The following is a 21748-nucleotide window of genomic DNA, read 5'->3' as shown; positions in this document are numbered from 1 at the left end:
GCATCCGAGGTAAGCTGTCCCCAGGCTCTGGGCCCCTGTTTCCTCAGGGGCCTTGTTCTGTGGACTCTGTGTCCTCTCTGGCTTCAGTCTCCTTCTTTGCTGGCTCCTTGCCAGTAGATTTTAAACTGCTGGAGACATGTGCCTCATTAAAAAGCCAAACTTGTTAAGACTTATCCACCTTCACTGCTCCCACCCCACCTTCCAGACTGCTCAGCTACCCTCCTGAAACACCATATCAGAGCTGAGCCCAGTAGACCCACATCCATTGCCCGCTGTGCTTTGCCACTTATATGACTTATATGGCACCTAAAACTCTATCCCCTAAATCTCAGTAAATGGCACCATTTACCCAGTTGTATAAGCCTGGGTCCTGGGCATCCCCTTTACTCGTCCCTCTTCCCCTACCACTATCCAATAGACAAGTGCCATGTAAACAGATCTCTAGAAATTACCTCTACAGCCACTGCTACCAGCCCAGCTCAGTCTAACAGCACCCCCTTCTGGTACTGCTGGCAACACCACCTGACCTGGCTGGCTGGCCTCCAGGCTAACTCCAACCCTTGTTCCAGCCTGCTCTTCCAAACATATCTGCTTAACATTAAACAGTAGCTTCCCCATACGTCAGGTTCAAGTCCAAATTCCTTACCACGGCAGGCAAGAGCATTATTCATCTCTTGCTACTCTGCTCACTCTGGACCAACATCTACTTCCTCAAATGGGCCATAGTCTTTACTCCGGGCTTTCGCACAAGCCCTTCCCTCTGCCCTGGGCTTACCCCTGCTTATACTTCAGGTGGGACTTAGTTGTCCATTACTGCCTCCAGGAAGCCTTCCAGGATTCACAGTTCTGGGTTAGGTGCTCCTCCTGTGTGGTTCCCCTATCACATCTTGCACTTGGCCCACTACAGTGTGATAACCTGCTTCCTTGCCCTCCTGTGGACGCTGTGCCTGAAGAGCAGGCACCACGTCTTGTCCATCAGGGTAGCCCCAGAATACAACAGTGCATTGAATGAAGTCCGGACCCAACACTCGTGGGATGGAGACTGTTTCCAGCACAACCTCTCGAATCACTGAGTATGTGTATGGCTTTCAGTTTTCTTTACCCTGGGCCAGAATGATGCTTATTTTATGATTTGGTCAAAGGGGTTTTGCAATAGTCTAAAAGGACAATATCTGAAAAATTATCTACCAGATGGTTCACTAGACTCATGAGTTTATAGTACACAAAATTAAAGGTAGAGAACAAGGGGGTGCAGAAGTTCCAGGTGGGGGTTTAGCCACTAACAGATGACAAGAGCCACAATGTGAAGAAGAAAGCTCACTCCTGTTAGTCAGGTCTAGGAAGCAGTCAGCGAGGGCCAGAGCTGGAAGAAAGGGTGGGGCCAGGCTGGGGAGGGAAGGAGCCTGGCAGGCCCAGCTTTCAAATGCTCTTTAATTCCCCAGTGGGTCTGCAGTTGAGAAGGATTTTTATCTTTTGTCTGGAGTAGCGAGAATTAGAGAAGAAGGCACAATTCTTCACCTATCTAAATTTGTTAAGTATCAAAATAGTTCCATTTCTGCTTCATAAATGTGTAATTTTAACAACTTTGGTCATTAGCTAATATGGTAATACCAAAAAAAAGGGAGAAAAGGCTGTTAGCATTCATTTTCATAAAGTGCAGATTTAATCTTCAATTGTTCGCCTCAGTAAATATCATTTCATTTCCCACCTCCTCTTGCCACCACCCAAGGAGGGAGGGGAAAAGGCTATTTTTTTAATTTTTGCTTAGTAAATGTCCAACACTAAGAATAAAGATCTGATACCAAGTTTTTCTGCAAACATTCTTCTGGGTAAGATTTCTAAGGACATCAGTGTTAATGAGTGAAAAATAGTCTTTCATAATTCATACGAATACATAAAATAACAAGTACATAATTTACATAATTTTGCTTGATAATTTTAAGGTCTCCAATTACAAAAAAGGTATGTACTGAACAAGAACAGTCCCCTTCAGACATGGCCTAATGGTTTTTACTGAAGTTGTCTGAAGACATTCTCTGGTCTTGGCCCCTGCAAGATAGTCTTAAGTCTCTTGCCAACTGTATAAAATCGCTGTTTCTGTCATACAGTTATATTCAAAATCAGCTTATTTTATTCTATTGGCACAGTGTTTAAGAGCTAAGGCTGCTAACCAAAAGGTCAACAGTTCGAATCCACCGGCTGCTCCTTGGAAACCCTATGGGGCAGTTCTCCTCTGTCCTAAAGGGTCGCCATGAGTCAGAATCGACTCAATGGCAACGGGTTAAAACATAAGGACTGGCAGGTTTTTCAAAAGAATATTGCTAGCAACAGGGTTAAATGGATAGTATTGACGGCTTAAGTTGGCCAAATGTGTACCTCTGAGACAGTATAAATACGGATTATTAAAGTTGTCTACTCAAGTATAAAATCTATGCAAAACCCTCATAGGCAAAATGTTCAAAGGCCAAAAAACAAGAATTTTTTTTTCTTTTACAAGAAAGTGCAACTGCAGGGCCTTTTAAATGACCTTTCAGACAGCTGTGCAGAAAACTTAGTAGTTTGGCTCAGAAAGTAGAGTTCCTCATGAGGAATTGAAGTTCTTCCTAGAAGAATACAAAGCAAAATTTCAGGCAGCTTTCTGAAAATAAACCGTTAGTTTGTGGCTACACAGTGAGACAGACAGGAACTTAGAATGATGACGGCGCGCAGATCTGCTAGGACTCGCACGGGAGCTAGGCAGAGCTTTTCTCTTACTCCGGGATGTCGGCCGGTCAACATTATCTATGGCCGTGACAGTGCTTTGTCCAGCACTGACGGCAGGCATAGAACTAATCAAAAGGAGAAAATTAGATGTGTTTCCACATGTGTTTCAGTGTTTTCCAGGTCAAATTTCAATACTTTCAAATAAATCATTAAAAATATAACATTTTCTTTGTTATTTTCAGTATTTTACATATTGAGGGGATAATCATAGTGAAAGGGGAGCTTTAGATCCGCCCTGAGCGACACTTTCTGTCACAAAGTCAGATTTTCAGCATGTGTTCAGCTGCCGCTAGGTGATAAAGGAAGTTTTCTGTGGCCGGTGGAAACCGTTTCTGCTTTAGTGCTTCAAAACTGAGTGCTGCCTTTTCTCCATCGTCTGAAACTTCTGCAAACGATGCTAGGTTGGTCAAGAGCTCTCTTGTTTTTAGGGAAATGTCCTTGAATAGAACAGGAAAATACGGAATGTGTTAGTATCAGAAAATCCAAAGGGAACAAACGAGAACCAAATAAATGAGCCGTGTCTCCCTCCTCCAGCAGACTTCGATGGCAAAGCCCTGAGGGCTGAGGGTGAAGCCCCCCAGCAGTGCCTTCCAGCCCCCACCACACATCCAGGAAACAGTGGAGAATACGCTGGACTCCAGGCGCATCTAGATCGAAGGTCTCCTTCATGACAACTCCCTACTAATGCTACAGAAGGCTGACCAGCACTCTGGTGCTTCCATATAGAACACACCATAGGATCCTTAGGCGTACTGTTCAAGTTCTCAAAGGCTTAGGTTGTTTCCACTGTAAAATGGAGACAGCATGTCCCAAATCTTTATCTTTAGCTCACACTCCATCACCCCCAGCCCCTACAGCTCCATACTTGAGTCCATCTGCCTGGAGAGCCCACTGATACCCCAAACTCTTATCTTCCCCCAATCCACATCCACTGGGGCTAGTCAAACGAACAGATAGAAATGGCAGGAAAACATTGGGGCTGAAGTTCTGTGGACTCTCCTGCCTCTACTTTCTCTGGTTAAAAGGGCAGTAAGATGGCAGGTCAAAGGAGTAAGAGGAGATTAAGACTGACCTGTAGGGAAGGAGTTCATTTGTCAGGCGCCCACGATGTGCTAGCCACTAGGTTTTTCTATACATTATCCTTTATTCTCACAACAAGGCCCTCTTTCCTAGCTTCAGATAGGTTACCTGCCCACACAACCATTAGACAGCAGGGCTCAAGTTCACCTGTGGGCCTATGTGTCTTCATAGCCTGTACTCTCCCCAGTCATCACGCTGCCTTGGAGGGAACCCAGCTGGGATCAGTACACAGGGTGATCCTGTGCCTACCCCAAGAACCTGAAGCCGAGTTCCCCCTGGGGGTTACACAAGTAAGAATCACCCTTTCCAGGCCTCCCAGTCTAGGGCAGGAATAATAAATACCTCCTGGGCTCATGGCAGACACTGCTCATCAATCACATGGTCCACTTTCCCCTTAACCTCAACAGAAACCCAAGTCATTATCACCACAGCACCCCATGCAGCTTCTTCCAGTCAGCTGAAGTTTGTATAGAAAACAACCACTTGCCATCCCAATCTGGTGATCGGAGAGGAGAGGGTGCCGACTGGGTCACACGGAAACTGGGCAGCTTGATCGGCATAGCCCACAGGGGAGGTAGGTCTGCAGTATGAGAGCAGTTAGCTAAGTGTCCAGGGGTGTGATTATGGGATTACCACTGGCCTGGAGCCAGTCCAGCAGAGCTACACTCAGACCCTCTGTCTAGTTCCTCATGCTCAGCAGCAAACGCACCAGCCGGCCTCGAGAGCATTCTAGACCACTTGGCAGGTACACTTCTCACTATAAATGGCTGGCTTCAGCACCAGTCCCTGTATACCTCTGTCCCGCCCCTGCTCATCATTACCATGGCCATCTTGCAAACCCTCATCTGAGCCTCTGCCCACTGCCCTCTCCCACATCACTTCATTTATTTCCGGGGACAGCAGGTACCGGGGCAGCTCGGCCATTTCAGGACTCCAAGTAAGTTGGCAGACTAAGAAGTTACCTTAATAACTTGGCTGTCTGATTTCTCGGGGTCTTCTGCAGCCTGGACAATTAGCTGACCAATTTCTTTGTGCAGTTTCCCCATTGTCATAGCCTCTGGTGAGATGAAGAATATCTGTGTGAATATTTAGTAGTTTTTCTAACACAAAGTAATCATGCCACCTATCTGAAACTTGAGAGACATACTGAGGGAATTGTCAAAAGGCAATGGACAGCCCCCACATCTTTCCATTTTATCACTAGAAGCAAGTATGACGACGTGCTGGGAGGTAAGGAACAATCCTGATGATTATGCTTTGTGTTCAAAATAAAAAGAGGTCAGAACCAAACCAAATTCCCCCTCACACCTACCTGACAAGAATTTTTACTTTTCTTTCTAGACAAAACCTAATGAAAACTTCTGACTCTGAATAAGTTGTCATTTTAAGCCAAGAGCCTTACTTTCCTGTCCAGGTCTTAACAGTTCAGAGCATAAATGTCTCTCTCTGGCAGGGACTTTGTGAAAGACGCACTTCCTGTCAGCACTGTGGAGGCCACGCTGAGCAAAGGAAACAACTGTGGTCACCTTAGTCACATACAGTACCTTCTGCAGCCAGGAGACGAACAGAAATTTGTCTGTAGCTCCAAGGAGCAAATGCCATTCGAATGGTGCTGACTGGGATGAGCTGGTTACTGGCTCAGAGCAGCAGGCGGCCCCAGGGAGAGGGGCACCCTTTGTCCTGATGCGTCAGCAGGTTAAGTGGCCCAGGCTGCAGCTGGCTTTCTATCACCGTGGCTTGACAAAAGGCACTATCTCCTGAAGGTCTGATTTTATACTTTGAATTTTTCACTATGAATATGCATCACGTTTGTCAGTTTAAAACTAATGAAAGCAAGTTCTGGTTCTATGAATTTGAAGTTGCTAGATAAGGCTTCATTTAATCAGAATCCATCTAACGAAAAGTCTTAATTAGCCAGCGCTTGGCTGTTTAGGAGAAAGATAAATGACAACACAAAAGGCGATATTAGTAATTCCCATCTAAACCAACTCCTGACTAGTGCCCTGGGCTCAACACACTTTTAACCTAATCTTTTCCGCTTCATGCAGCTGTAACTTAGGACTAGTTAATTTTTCCAGAGATGACACTATGCCACTAGAATGCCCTTTCTTGGTCATTAGACCCTAAAACACTTTCACTCCCTTGGGCTCACGGAGCCATCCTTTAGAAAGACTTTGCATATAGGAGTCAGGAAACAATAAATATTTAACTCTGTGTTGTGGTAAATGTCTACAAACTTTGATGCTCCTCCCTTTAAGAGGTGGAGCCTAATTCCTTTCCCCTTAGGTTTGACTAGACTTGGCAACTTCTTCTAACAGAGTACGATAGAAATGACAGCACGTGACTTCCAAGACTAAGTCATAGAAAGCACCCTTCCTCAGCACACCTCCTCCTCTCTCTTGGGGAAGCCAACTGCCATGTTGGGAGGATATTCAAGCTGCCCTATGCAGTGGCCACATGGTGAGGGGACTGAGGCCTCCTACCAATAACCCTCTAAGGGAGCTTGGAAGTGGATCTTCTAGCCCCAGTCACACTGTCAGATGGCTGCAGCTGTGGCCAACACCTTGATTAAAATTTCATGAGACCCTGGGCCAGAACCACCCAGCTAAGCCACTTCCAAATTCCTGACCCACCAAAGCTGTAGGACAATAAATCTTTTTTGTTTTAAACCACTAAGTTTTGAGGTGATTTATTATGCTGTAAATCTCTGTTAAAACAAGACAAATAGACTATTTACCTTGTTAATGTACAGTGCAGCATAAGCACCAAGAACATATTGCTAACTTGGCTAGGTCTATAAGAATAAATGCTGTGTGTTGGACACCTAGAAATACCCCTCCAGCTTCAGCAGACCAGGTTGAGCTAGCCCTCCGATACTAGTTGTAGAGACCAGCCTAGAAGATACAGCTTCTTGGTTTATGCCTTGTGTCACCAACATAACAGAAAAGAGAAAACTAACCTTTCGCAAGTGGCGCAACAGTGATTTCACTATCTGCCAGATTCACAAAAACATCATAGAGGTCTGGTCGATTGCTCACCTCCAAGTCTACAAATCCAGCAATGTAACCTGTAGTTCAAAGATGATCAAGATTACTGTGGTATAGGATGAGCTCATACTGTGAACACACCAAAAAGAAATTGAGTCTAAAAGCTCGTCGGCTGCTTTTCGTCACTGTTTTTATTTATTCAGGGAACATGAGCTATCCCCTGTGCATTTATTAAGACGGCATTACCGTCAACTGCCTAAAGAAGTTCACACAACTCAGAATGTTCCAAAATTAGATTGCAGTGTCGAGGACCAAGGGTGAAGCAAAGCGTTTACTTTCACTTGTTGCTATTCGGGGTCAAGACTGGCAAAGGAGGCAGAAGTTGAAAGGCTTCTCTTAACTAATGCTCCCCATCAGGGCTCTGTCTCCAGGAATTCAGAGCCACGTGCCCGGGTTCCTCAGGGACAGTCTGCTGGGAAGGGTCTCATCTCTTACTGACTTCAGATCTGAGACCAAAGAACGCTCGCGGAACCAGGGCAACTCAAGAACCGGCAGACCTTTGAATCAAGAGCTTTTTTGCTGGAATTGGTGTTAAGACAATGGTTCCCAGACTTCTGAATTTCACACAACACTCCAGTTTTTTAAAAAGTTCTTTTTAAGGGCCAATTTATCATTGCTAAGTTTTTACTTTGCCAAGTGAGGACATTTAAAAAGCAACAACAGCAACAAAAATGGACCATAGAGAGCCCAGACACAGGCCCACTTACACATGAGGAAACACGACCTACGACAGACAGGATACTGCTGCTCCCTGGAGAGAGGTGGACACTGTCAATAAAGAGCTGAATCATGGACCAATTAATTATTCACATGGGAAATCAGATCTGAACCTCATACACTACATAAAAATTAATTCCAGGTGGATTAAAGGCTTAAATGGGAAAGAAAAAACTTTAAAAGCCTTTACAAGAGAATATACAAGAGTATCTTTCTGCCCTTGGAATTTTCTTAAAATACAAAACACTAAAACCATAAAAGTCCAGTAAATTCCAACACATTAAAATTAAGAATTTAAGACACCAAAAGAAAATTGAGGGAAAAAAAAAAAAAGGTCTCAAACTTGGAGATTTTTGGAGCATATATCATCAATAATGGATTCATACCCTAAATAAATAAAGGTCTATCAATAAGAAAAAAGAACGAAGTGTAAAAATGAGTGAATTATATGAAATATTCATATTATTGCATATGGCAATAAACATAACAAAATACACTTAACCTCATTAGGCATCAGGAAAATGCAAATTAAACGACAATGAAATATCACTGAACACCCACCAGGGTGGCAAACATTTTAACGTTTGATAACACTAAGTGCCGTTAAAGACACAAAGCAGTGGGCCTCTCCTAAACTGCTAATGAGACAGTAAACTGGTAAAATCTCTGAGGAAAATAAGTTGCCATTACCCAGCAAAGTTGAGGATTTGTATCCTTTCAAAAAAAATCCATCGCTATCCAGTCCATTCTGACTCATAGCAACCCTACAGGATAGAGTAGAACCGTCCCACAGGGTTTCCCAGGCTGTAAATCTTTATGGAAACAGACTGCCACATCTTTCTTCCATGGAGCAGCTGGTGAATTTGAACTGCAGACCGTTCAGTTAGCAGGCAAGCGCTGTAACCACTGCACGCTTACAACCGGGCAATTCTACCCACCGATGTATACCGCAGAGAAACTTCCACATGCGTGCATGCACCAAGAGACCCAGAATAAGCAGGATAAGCACCGCTGTTTTAAAAACGAGCAACTACAAAAACAGAAATGGAGAGACTATGGTGTATCATTTGATGGAATCCCACACAGCAGGGACCACAAGCAAGACAACAGACACCCACATGAACATGAGTGAATCCCACACAAAAATGAAATGTTAAGACAAAATGCAGGCCACAGAAGATTTCCTCCATCATAAATCCATTTAAAGTTAGTTTAGCAAAACTAAACAATGTCTTGCTTAGAAATATGTGTTTGTGTGTATGGCTGGGGGAGGGTAGTACATCCACAAAGAGAAGCCAGAGAAAGATAAACGTTAGTGGAGAGGGCGGGCCCTGGGAGGGGCGGGCACAGGCAATATATGGTCAGTCCGTGAGTGTTCCTTTCATTTTTATAACTTGCATAAACATAACGTAGTCTTCTGTGTGTAAGGGCTATGTTATAATTTAAAGAGCAACAACAAACACCCTACCATTTATTATCATCATTGCCTCGTGAAGGGACCTTTAAATACCATAAAAATATAAAAGACATAAAAAAAACCTTATATTAAAAAACAAAAAAACTGTTTGACTCAAAAGTTAAAGGTGCCTACAAAAATAAGTAAAAATACGTTATTATTCCCAGAATCTTAGTAATCATTACACAGTCCAGTAATTTAAAAAAATGATTTCAATTATTCCTTTGAGAAAAAATATGGAAAGGCTCAAAATGAGATCTAAACATCCTAAATCAAATCGCTGATATGGAAACTTTTACAATTAGAACGTCACAAGTCATAAACAGGTGAAATTTACCAATGGAATAATTCTTTTATCAGTATGCCCCTTAGAAATGCACACAGAAAGCCCTCCTCAGAGCAGGCCGTTTTCTCCCCTGCTCCCCGCGGCTACCTGTGCACATCTGCAGGGCTTCCAGCTCATCGCTGTTGAGGTGCACATATGAATGAAGAGTGGCCCAATCCTGTCGATGCCACACCAGGGCAGGCAGCGTCCTGGGGAATCAAGGCAAGAACTCAAATAGTCGCTGGACTGTTCCTTAGAGACGGCACCTACCCTTTTCTCCTCTTCTTGCAGACAAGGAAATTAAGAGGGTGGAGACACACAGCTATCAGAGGAGAAACCAACCCCTAAGGTACCAACACCCCAGGCTTCAAAGAAAAGTAATGCAATGGTTTCAACTCCACTTGTTGGGTCTGATTAGCTGCAAAAAGCTCCAGGTGAGGCTTGTAACCATCTCCACGGTGGCAAGGAGTGAGACTTCTCAAGTTTTCCTCCAAACATCCTACTCTGCAGGCTGCGACAGAGGGGAGTCTGGCGGGAAAACCCAAAATGGCTTCTGCAAGCAAGAAATCGTTTTGAAGTTTCCCGTTTTATATTTAAAATTCCAGTAAGCTTGCAAACCACTTTGTGTTTGTTTTCAGACACATAGGTATGCTTAAAGGAAACTTCTGGTAAAACAGCTACTGCAGAAATATGTGCAGATTTATCCATGGCTTTGTTAATCCAAGGTGCCCTGCTCAGCAGCTTTGGACACCCCAGGTTGAGAAACATAGAAATAAACAAAAAAGGTAGCAGGGTGGAAAAATATGGAGTTATAGAACCAGACAGAGCAAGGTGAAAATTCTGGCCCTCTCATTTATAATCTGAGCCAATCATGACCATAACGAGAATCATTTCTAAAGTAGACAGTAAGGGCAAGGCATGTGGTAAGTAAGCACTTTACACAAATGATTTCCAGTCCTACAAACAACCTTATGAGGTATCAGTATCCTTCCTCATTTTACAGAGAAACTGAGGCTCAGAAAGGTTAAGTATCTTTTACGTGGTCACAGAGCTATTAAGTTACCCTCTAAGGAATTTAACCCAGACCTTGCTGACTAAAAAGCATTTGTTCTTTTCATTATCTCAGCACTTATCTTCTCTGAGTCTCAGTTTTCTCATCCATAAAATGGAGAGAGGGTATGTCCTTTCAGAGCTCTTATCAAGAGTAAATTTAATAGTTTAAGGTGTCTTACACAAACACAGCACAAATGCTAGTTCCCTGCTTTTAAAAAAGGATCTGAGAACTAGTTAGATTCGGAAAAGAAACAAAAAACTACAACGAATCTGTATTTATCATAAAAATAAGTGTTTGGTAAAATTGAACAGAAAGAAAAACTTACTCTAAAACAGGCTGGCAAACTATGGCCCATAAGCCGGCTGTTTGTTTTTATAAATAAAGTTTTATTGCAACACAGCATGCTCATTTGTTTACATAATACCTAATGGCTGCTTTTGCTCAAGATGGCAAAGTGAGTAGTTGGAACAGAGATCATATGGCCAGCAAGCCTAAAATATTTACTGTCTGCCCCTTTGTAAGAAAGTTCGCTGACTCCCTGCTCTAAAATGTTCACATTTCCAAATTTAAGTCTGAATCTGTTCAAATTTAGTAACTTTGAACTATTAGATCTAAACTAAAACATTAGATGCAAATGGTATTTCCCTTCCAGCCTAACACATTCAAATTACACCAAATGTGGAAAACCAGAGCACAGGGTAACTTAGTGCGCCAAACTGGTGGCCAACAAAGTTTACACTTCATAACGATTAGAGTCCATACCTGGTAAACTCCTGGACAGCTTCTATTCTTGGGTGAAAGACGACAATTCTTTTCTTTAGCATCAGTGCTGTATATAAGATAACAGTTTCCATTCCAAACTGAGATACAATATCTGATAAAAAAGAAAAAAAGAGATTACAATGTTATAGCATTAAGTATTACATAAGAAAATAAAGTTTTTATCAGAAAGAATTCTTGTGATAAGAATGCAAAACTGTTTTTCAATACAGAGAATAAATTTAGCAAGTGTAAGCACAGAAGCACCTTATCTGGTGACTGGGTATTCCATCCACACATCCACACATCTGCCTACAACAGCCCGTGAAAGGCTCCATGCTGGATGTGTAGACCAAGCCAGATTAAATGGAATAAATGATGTGAAAGGGCACCAGCATATTCCTGGGTCCTGAAAACTTCCTGACTTAAAAAAATGCCCACTAACCCCTCGCCCCTCCACACACACAGACCCACGGGTAATTACTTAAGTCCTTTTCAGTTAGCTTGATGAACACCTTACACCTCAACCATTCAGAAGAATGGGATCCAGAGCAAAGACACAGGCGCGATGGCAAGATGTGAATGCAGGCCAGCGTCACCTTCAGAATTCTCTCTCCTTACTCTGAGGAGCTTGAAGGCTGTGGCATAGCCCTGTGCTGGCCTCTGCCATTTTCGATTTTCCAGCTGTGAGAGAAAGGCTGGGAGTAGGATTAGGGACTTTGGGTTAGGGGCTTCAGATCTCCAGATGTGAGAATCAACTGCTAAGATGTAAGGGAAGGAGAACAATGAATTTGGCTACTGGTGAAGAACATTTCTATCACAGAATAACATGGGCAGGACCACCACAGAAATCGGCTTTCCTTTGACAAAATTCTAACCCAAGTGGGAAACTCAGAAGATGATGATCGTAACATATGGAAAGATAGCGCGAGGAAGGCTAAATGAAACACTGTCCTTGGCTTGAGGATGTTATTGTTAGGATTTTTTTTTTTTTTTCCTATTTTATTGTAGTGAAACTATATAAAATCAAGCATACACCAATTCAACAATTTCTACTTGTATAATTCAGTGACACAGATCATATTCTCCAAGTTATTGTTTGGCCTTTCTTTTTTTTTTTTTTACCTTTGATGGAGCCTGCAAGGTATGCCTTTCGGGCATCAAAGTCCTTGCTAAGGAACGAGCCATTCTCTTCACTCTGGCATATCCCCTTGGTGAGAACTGCAATGTAACTCTCCATCATTTTTACTGGGCTCCCATGTTTCAGGTACATTCTGGAAGAAAGGACATACACGACCATACTTTTATTTGGCATGAACCACACGGAGAAATGTCCCAAGACTAGGCATGGGAGCCTTCTAAAGAGCCTAAAGCCCACTTGCTAATATTCTTCTGAATGTCTGTATATTTTCATAACATGTATCACCTCTATAATTTAATTTGAAAATGTATTAACAAAAAAAACTTGAGAGACATTCAACCATTCTTTTGAAGTCAGCTCTCTCCTTACAGCTAGGGCAGCCTGCTATAGTCCACTAAAGCAGAAGAACAGACGCTGGACTTTCTGAGGCACCATTATTCCTGAGAATACTGTATGCTTTCCCTGCCTCTTCTATGTCTTAAATTTACAACTGGTGTTGTCAGTCATAACTCTGCTTTATTGCTGGAATTTCCTTTGACAAGGAAGGAGTCATATGTATTGTTCACAGAGTAAGCACTAATTAGTTGTAGAGCCCATACTTATTATCAGAGTTCCCAGAGGTAGCTACATTTAGATAATTAAGAAATCAGGACACCTTTAAGTTTCTGGTGATAAACGCGCATTAGACACATTCATCACCCAGGTAAAACGTTCAGAAAATGCTGACAGGGAAGTGGCCGCATCGATAACTCACATGTGGAGTCAGTCTTTTCCCCTGAAGTATCTTCCTGGGAGAACTAAAACAAAATTTTGCTTGAGAAATACTACTGGGTCTACTCAGGTCTTTTAGTAGCTGACGGGATGGAAAAATGGAAGAAAATAAAACTGATGTTTAAAACAAATCACTTGAAAATTATATTTACCATAGATTAAGTGAACAGGCAAGCGTTTTAACTGCTTGCCAAATTTCGTCAGTCACAAAGTGTATTTTTATTATTCCAATCCACAAACTGAGGGAAAAAAGGTAGAGAATAATGAATACGGTAAGCTCTCATATGTACATAATACACTCAAACCCACAAAATCGTACACATGCTCATATGCAGAGAAAACCTCTCTGAGAGGAGGTAAAGAAACCTGTCCCGGGGCGGGCTGGGGTGGAGGGCTGGGAGGCAGAACCGGGGACCTGAGGAGCAGGATAGGAGGAGACCTAGTTTTCATTCTATAATCTTCTGCATTTATATATTTTTAACCATGTACTTATACTACTACCAACAACTAAAAATAAAAATGCCATTAAAACTGTAAAGGGCCAGCAAAAGAGAGGAAGACTTGCAAGAAGATTGACTGACACAGTAGCTCCAACAACGGGCTCAAACATAGCAATGATTGTGAGGATGGTGCAGGACAAGGCAGTGTTTCATTTTCATTCTGTTGTACACAGGGTGGCAATAAGTCAGAAACTACTCAATGGCAGCTAACAATAACACTCAAATTACCATCAACAACTAAAACTTAAAATGCCATTAAAATTGTAAAATAGAAACAATACACAGTAATAGAGAAGGTGGCATGTCTGCCACACCGGGCCTGGGCAGTTGATTCCAAGTGTGCTGGAAACCCTGGCTCCCTATAGGGCCACCATCTGCGGGGACTAGGAGATGAAGGGATTATAGAGGTTGACCTGGATCACACACAGGGAATGCAGCTTTCCATCTGAGCTTCCACTGCCCCAGTGAGCAGCACGCAGCGGAAGGCACGCTCGCCTGCTTCTCTCTCTAGAAGTGGAAGGGAGCACCTCTGTGCTGACCTCACCGTGATGAGAAAGTGTTTGTCTATGACTGTGTATGTGCGCACACAGGCACATGCATGTGTGTGAGGTACATGCACCAGCATGTGGGTGTGTACACAAGCAAGGGCAGTAGGGGTGGGAGGCAGAGCAGGTGGATGGCAACAGCTGTGAGTCCTCGTTTCTCTTGAACTGTGATAGGAAAGCAGAATGCTACAGTGCCAGGGCAGAGAGAAGAATCCAGAATGCTACAGTGCCAGGAAACTGTGAAGAGAATTCAGAATGCTACAGTGCCGGGAAACTGTGAAGAGAATCCAGAATGCTACAGGACACTGAAAGCAGAATCCAGAATGCTACAGTGCCAGGGTAGAAAGGAGAATCCAGAATGCTACAGTGCCGGGACACTGAGAGCAGAATCCAGAATGCTACAGTGCCAGGACGCTGAGAACAGAATCCAGGATGCTACAGTGTCAGGACACTGAGAGGAGAATCCAGAATACTGCAACGCCAAGACAGTGCAAAAGCTGAGAACCCTCCAGGCTCTCCCTCAGGCAGGAAGTAGGGCCTGAAACAACTGTGTCTTCTGGACCCCCAGAATATTTCCCAGTGAATTCTGGTGAGTAACCTAACCCTGACCCAATCACATGAAACAGAAGTCCAGTATTTACTCAGAAACACCTCTGCAATGTTTTTAGTTCATGGCTTCCAAACAGCTTCTCTTCAAACAATAATGATCTCCTGTCACGTCAGTGCCACTGTAGCAGACCAGGGCTCATATGGCTTTATTACACTAAGTCGTATGCCTGGAATTTATCTTATGACAGCAAGAAGTCTTGATAATCATAAACCAAAAACCAAACCCACTGCTGTCGAGTAAATTCTGATTCATAGCGACCCCACAGGAAAAAGTAGAACTGCCCCATAGGGTTTTCAAGGCTGTAAATCTTTCTGGAAGCAGACTGCCACATCTTTCTCCTGCATAGCAGCTGGTGAGTTAGAATCGCTGACCTTTATAGATCAGCAGCCAAGCGCTAACCACTATACCACCAGGGCTCCTGCAAAAACAGTAAAACTTCATTTCAAAATACAGTCTAACTGAAGCCTTTAAATAAGAAGGCATTCTGACACTGTGCTGGGTGTGTGTCTGTGTGTGAGTGTGCATACATGCAAATGGCCAAAAAGGCAACCATTCATTGAGCTTACAGTGAGAAAAACAAAACAACCCCCCTAAAAAAACTACCTGCTTTTTTATAGAAGGGAGCCTGAGGGCTGAGGGCAGGACATAACACATGGAATTACAATTCCATCTAGTGACAACAATATTTTTAAAAACCCTGAAACTCTGCCAAAAGTCTTTATAATTAAAGAAATAGTCAATATCCAAACATAAGAAAAGGTTTCATGCAGGCCACTAAATACACTCACTACGACAAAAAAACTGAACTAGTACATTTTAGATAGTTTTTCTCATTAGCTGGAATGAAATTTACATTTTAGATCATTGTTTTCATCAGCTGGAATGAAACTAAGAGTCTGTCTGAATCACTATTAACCAAGTAACCACAATTTCCTATCTGCTCAGCATTCTAGTTAAGAAATGTTTTCCTGTGCTCAAGCATCATTCAAAGTGCTCGTTAACTTCCCCCAAAAGTGATTCCCACACACAGACCTTGACACATATGAACCAGCTTAACATTTTATAGGGCATTTAACATACCCATCCTGCTAAGGAAAGTTGGGAAGTGGGTAGAAGTAACAGATCAAAAGTGGCAGGTGACTTAAAAAGCCTAGGAACTGTAACAGCTGGACAAACCGCATTTTTCCTTCCCCATATCATTTTCCCAAATAAGAGAAGCAGCAGTGTCACAGCAGAAGAGAGGGCCCCTCTTTACAACACAGTCATTGAATGGCCACTAAAGATTAAGCCAGGGAGGCGAAGGACTAGAATTTGCTTCCACAGTATAGAAATCTGCTGCGTAACTATTTAGCGAGATCCTCATTTTTGTATATTAGCATTTAATACAGTTTTCATACAGACCTACACAATATCCTAGTGAAGGCGGCATATTTCTCTGGGTTAAAATCTTTGGCGGTCAGAACAATAGAAAAATGAGTCACCTGTCCAAAAGAAACAAAAAAAAAAAAAAGAGTACACTTTTTAAAGACCCTTCAATAGAATTAATTTTTTATTACTACATTCTAATAAACCTCTTGTACAAGACATGCCAGCGTTAAATGGAAAAGATCAAAATTTAACAAAGTCCTCATTTGCTTCTTTCTACTTTTCTATGTGTTTACAGGTACATGAGTAGAAGGCTAGGGCCCCCACTTGGCCTTGGCTGGCACAGATGGGGTGGGACCATAGTTCTTTCTGTGGTGTTTGATTAAAATAGGTAATTATTTTCTAAAAGTTCTCTGTATTGCTATGAAGCATTGGAGGTCCAGTGATAGAATTCTCTCCTTCCTAGACTTAATTTCCTGCATAAGAATTCAACACTTAAAGAGTTGGAAAAATTTTTTTTTTTAAATCCTATGTCAAAAAAAAAAAAAACTCACAAAAATATTTCACTCTAATACCATAAATGTGAACATTTATTTAATGTTCCCTAATCTCATCAAAGCAGAAAGAACCAGGATTGCTAAATCAGACCTACCAATTTAGCAGATGTTTTTTGTTGATGAGATTCAAGAATGGAAGACAACAAAAATATCTCAATAAAAATCATATAGTTCCTTAAACAGTCCACTCCATATGGAGTGCTATAATCTAAAGGGCACTGTTATCATAAATTCATTTAATTATATGCCTCTATTATTATCATAGGAGCCCTGGTGGCACAGTGGTTAAAGTGCTCCACTGGAACCAAAAGGTTGGTGGTTCGAACCTACCAGCTGCTCTGTGGGAGAAAGATGTGACAGTCTGCTTCCGCAAAGATTTATAGCCTTGGAAACCCTATGGGGCAGTTCTACTCTGTCCTATAGGGTCTCTAGGAGTTGGAATTGACTTGACAGCAGTGGGCTTTTTTTTTTTGGGGGGGGGGTTCTACCATTTCTGATAACCATATATCTAACAGGCCCATAAACGAGACAAAATTCTGAACTTTTTAAAAATCAAAGCATTTCAAAATCTCTTTTAAAAAATCATATTTTGAAATATAAGAACTCTCTCTAAATCTTGAAATCAATTTTGCTATAATTTGCAGTCTGAGATGTAAAACATGAGATTAAACCTATTGAGGATGCACCAAGCCTTCAATGAACATAATTCAAAGATTTTATAACACATTGAAAAGTACCTTTTTGCAAAGTTACATTTCCTAATCCTGAATCTTTGTTTTGTCCTAAAGCTGTAACAGTTTCTCAACTGTTGCCTTCTTATTCTTTTAAATGCAGTTCCCTAAATTTAAATTTGTATCTTGGACATGCTTGATACAGTTCCATTACCAGTCATAAAACTAGCCCACCTGGGACATGCCAGAGGTTCAGCCACCTCTTTGAGAAAAACCTGCTGGTTGCTTGGAATATGGGACATCCACAATGACCACTTAATGGTTTTCAACATGTCATATTACTCATACCACCAAGAAAACGCCTACTTAATACATGATTTCCTAAATTATCCCTTGTAGTCTCAATATGATCTTATTATCCACAAACAAATCATTAAAAAATTTCTTGACTATGCCAAGGATAATTCTATACTTTAAAATAGTTTTTAATTATATGGACATACTTTTAATAAGAGTCATGGTTTTGAAACTACTTCTAGATTTCTACCTCTCTTAAGGACAGAGACCACATACTGCTGTATTGCTCATCAATACATCCCCACAAGGCCTGGCCTATAATAACGAAAAAACCCATTGCTATTGAGTCAGTTCCAGCTCATAGCAACCCTATACGGTTTCTGAGGCTGTAAGTCTTTAAAGAAACAGATTGCCACATCTTTCTCCCACAGAGCAGCTGGTGGGTTCAAACTGCCAACCCTTTGGTTAGCAGCCAAGCTCTTAACCACTGTACCACCAAGGCTCCTTCTGTCCTATAATAGATACCAATAAATGCCTACAGAATAAATTAAAGTGAACTGTGAAAGAGAATATTTCTAACGGAAGTAATATTTACTATTTTTCAAAAGTGTATCATGAATGATAAATAAGATCTAAAGCTAAGAGTTACTGCAACAATCTTACATCACTTTAAATATCTTTGGGTTTTTTAAATTTTTTTCACTTTTATACAGTCATACCTTTTTCAAAACTGAAGAATCTGGAACTTCAACTGTTGTGATATAAAACCACGTTCTTCGATACTGGCCAAAGACGAAGGGATGGAGAAGCTTGTTTTCATCCGTGAGGCAGCATTTTCTCAGCAGCAGGTTCCTCAGTGCAGCTGTCGTGGAAGGATAACACCACACCCACAGAACTTCTCCATTTGTGTCCTTTTCTACGGTGGAAAGATGGTCACTGTGAGAATGTCAAACAGCAGCAAGGAAGTGAATTGATTGGTTACTCAGAAGGATTTAGTGGAGTCAGTTTCAACACCCCCATTTTATAAAGCAACCCAAATATATAAAACCCCAAAGTACCACCTACCTCCACGGGTCAAATTATCTAGCACTCATGACCTGAAATTGGAGGACACTTGAGTCGAAAGCTTTTAGAACAAATCATGAGTGAAAATTCAGCCTAAGAGGCTTGGTAGGGATTCTCCCCCAAATTCTCACGAACCTATAACCACTTTAAGTTTTTATCTAATTGGAAAAGTTTTTAACAAACACATAGAAAGGGCTTGTTTAAAAAAAAAAATGGAGATGGAGAAAATGATGAAATCTCAAATCATGTTACATACTGACTGTATAAATTTTGTATTTAAAATTTTCTTTAATAATAAAGGTTTTCCAGTCATATATTTAGTTTTCTCACGGAAGTAAACACCTCAAGAACAAAAAGGGAAGAATTTGTGAGTAATAAAAACTCCAGGCAAAAAGACCCTAAGCTTTAGTCAAACAGTTGCTGCACATATAGCTGTAAGAATCCAGTTTTCAATATACAGACTTAATTTTTTTGAACTATGGTATATACCAAGTATACACAAAAGCAGACAAAATAATAAAACGAATTCCTGTCTCTTTTGCTCAGCTTCAGCAATTATCAACACCTGATTTCCTATGAGCCGACCGCCATCCTCCCTCCCCCATTATTATAAGGCAAATCCCCCAGCATCAGTGGTATCTAGACTTTTTCACACCAATATGAAGAATAAAAATACCTGTTGAATGACAATATGATCATAAGCCTTTGTTTTTGTTTTTCCTGTTTCCAGATAAAATCAGAGTTCAACTCAGCCTTAATTCAGAAGTACATTCAGGCAGGACTAAGATGCCTAAATTCTTAGGTTTTGCTTTGAAGCAGTTTAAAAATCACATTAGAAATAAGTACAGGAAGCCACTCCAAGATAAAACGCTCTCCTTTGAGACAATGCAAAATCAATTCCCCAGGTTTGCTACCTGAGCAATATTCTGGTACACGGGGGGATTAAAGAGGTGTTTAGGGGCTTTTTTTTTTTTTTTTTTTTTAAGATCTAGGGAGGGAAAGGACAGATGTTCATTCAAACAACCTGGTGGTCGTTGTCACCTGTCACCGAACGGTTCCTGCACAGGGCTCAGGCACACATTCCGCGTCCCCCAAGGATCCCAACGTACTTTCCCATCCATGAAGTCTTCAAAAGTAACCGGGATCTCACGAGCTCTATCACGTGACTCGGGAGTTCTCTGCTGGCAGAGCTGGGACTCGAGGGACAGACTGCAAGGGTCCCGATCCTGGCTCTGCCACTTCCCAGCGGGTGCCCAGGCACGAATGACACCCGGGGCCTCCATTTGCTCCTCCGCGAGGGGCACTGCCTACAGCCCCGGGAGCTGCGGTGGGGGTTAAACGGGAGATAATCCGTGTGCACTGAGCAGAGCTCGCCTCCATGCCGCGAACCGCTCCATCACATGATCCGGGCCCAGCCCCGGGCCGAGCGGGCAGCCACGCGACCCTCCGCGCTCCGAGGCAGCCGTGCGGCCGGCCCCGGGCCTTACACCTCCCCGCCGCGGCCTGGAGCCGGGCCCGCCTGGGTGACGGCCCTCGCAGCCTCCGGCCACCCGGACGGCCGGGCCCTGTCGGGCCAGCCGGGCGACCGAGGCGAGCGCCACGGCGGGGCCTGGGCGGCCCGGGGTCCCTGCGCCCGGCCGCGGGCACCGAGCGCCCACGCGAGGCGCCGGGCGCCCCGCTGGGAGGAGGCCGGGCTCCGAGAGGCTCCGCCGCCCCCGGCCCAGGCCCAACAGGGAAGGGCCGCGCCCTCCTCACCGCAGGCGGCGCCGGGCCGCTGGGGCAGAGGCCGCCCGGGCCCAAGGCGGAGCGGAGCCGGGGTGCGGGCCTGCGGGCCGGGGCGCCTGCGTCCTCACCGATCAGCCCGACTCCGAGCATCAGCTGAGTGTCCGCCGTCTCGGCCGCAGCCATCTTCCGCCACAGCCGCCGCCACCGCCGCCCCTCCCTCGGCGCTGCTCGGGGCTTCCCGACGCAGGCCCCGCCCCTCCGCCCGGCCGCGCCCCGCCGCCGGCCCCACCCCCGGCCACGGCCCTCCCCCTGCTCCGCCCCTTCCCTGGCTCCTCCCACAGGCCCCGCCCCTACTGGCCCCGCCCCACGCTGTAGGCCCCTCCTCCGGATCCACGCCCGGCCCAGCCTGCTCGGACTTCCTCTCCGCCCCTCCACTTGCCTTCAGGTGTTGACCGCCGGGACTCTGGAAACTTCCTCACACTTTGTAGCCTTTCTGTCTCTCTAATCTAGATCTCCTCCTCCACCTACTTAAGCCTCCCTTCGCCTCCCCCAGGCTTTCCTCATTCTACCTCCGACTTCCCGGTCCAGCTCAAAAGAACAGGTTACTTGGTGCCTAAAAATTGAGGCTTCCTGAGGATGGAGGAAGGGTCTCCATTCATTCCTTAACTCATTCATCCAGACATCCAAAGAAAAAGTTTTTTAGGGCCTATCAGTCAAAATCGACTCGAAGGCAAGAGGGTTTTTTGTTTTGCTTTTAATACGGCATTGGCACTGGGTTTCTGGGTATGGCATTGGGAATACAGTCTTGGCCAAGACAGTGCATTCCAGTGGGGAAGATGGGCAATTATGGAGTAAAATAACATTAACAACAGCTCAGAGTGTTAAGTGCCCAGTTGTTGTTGTTAAGTGTGGGCGAGTCGCTTCCGACTCATAGCGACCCTGTGTAGTACAGAATCAAGCACTGCCTGGTCCTGCGCCATGCTCACAATCTTTGTTACGCTTGAGCCCATTGTTGCAGCCATTGTCTCAATCCATCTCCTTGAGGGTCTTCCTCTTTTTCGCTGACCCTGTACTTTACCAAGCATGATGTCCTTCTCCAGGGACTGATCCCTCCTGACGGCATGTTCAAAGTATGAAAGATGTAGCCTCGCTATCCTTGTACTTCCAAGGAGCATTCTGGTTGTACTTCTTCCAAGACAGATCTGTCCGTTCTTTTGGCAATCCATGGAATATTCAATATTCTTCACCAACACCATAATTCAAAGGCGTCGCTTCTTTCTCAGTCTTCCTTATTTGTTGT

General features: G+C 43.5%; 1 protein-coding gene across 5 annotated transcripts; it reads right to left on the bottom strand.

Moving 5' to 3' along the window:
• Nucleotides 1–1640: 1640 nt before the first annotated feature.
• On the bottom strand, nt 1641–20669 carry DENND10 (DENN domain containing 10). 5 transcript variants are annotated; one of them, XM_049855469.1, is made up of 9 exons: nt 20577–20669; nt 18378–18574; nt 16170–16249; nt 12327–12475; nt 11205–11316; nt 9497–9597; nt 6803–6910; nt 4806–4900; nt 1641–3200 (listed from the first exon to the last, which is right to left on the bottom strand). In XM_049855469.1, exons 1-9 carry the CDS (start codon nt 20629–20631, stop codon nt 3024–3026), a joined length of 1074 nt encoding a protein of 357 aa, XP_049711426.1. In that variant the 5' UTR covers nt 20632–20669; the 3' UTR covers nt 1641–3023. The 5 variants fall into 5 exon arrangements, with proteins under 5 accessions (XP_049711426.1, XP_049711430.1, XP_049711429.1 ...); XM_049855473.1 differs by lacking the exon at nt 20577–20669 and adding an exon at nt 20479–20553; XM_049855472.1 differs by lacking the exons at nt 18378–18574; nt 20577–20669 and adding an exon at nt 13266–13352 and having other exon boundaries at nt 16170–16251.
• Nucleotides 20670–21748: the final 1079 nt, after the last annotated feature.

Source organism: Elephas maximus, chromosome 16 (assembly GCF_024166365.1).
Source record: "Elephas maximus indicus isolate mEleMax1 chromosome 16, mEleMax1 primary haplotype, whole genome shotgun sequence".
Taxonomy (NCBI): Eukaryota; Metazoa; Chordata; class Mammalia; order Proboscidea; family Elephantidae; genus Elephas; species Elephas maximus.
The sequence above is the reverse complement of the archived record's forward strand: the minus strand, read 5'-3'. Positions and strand labels throughout refer to the sequence as shown.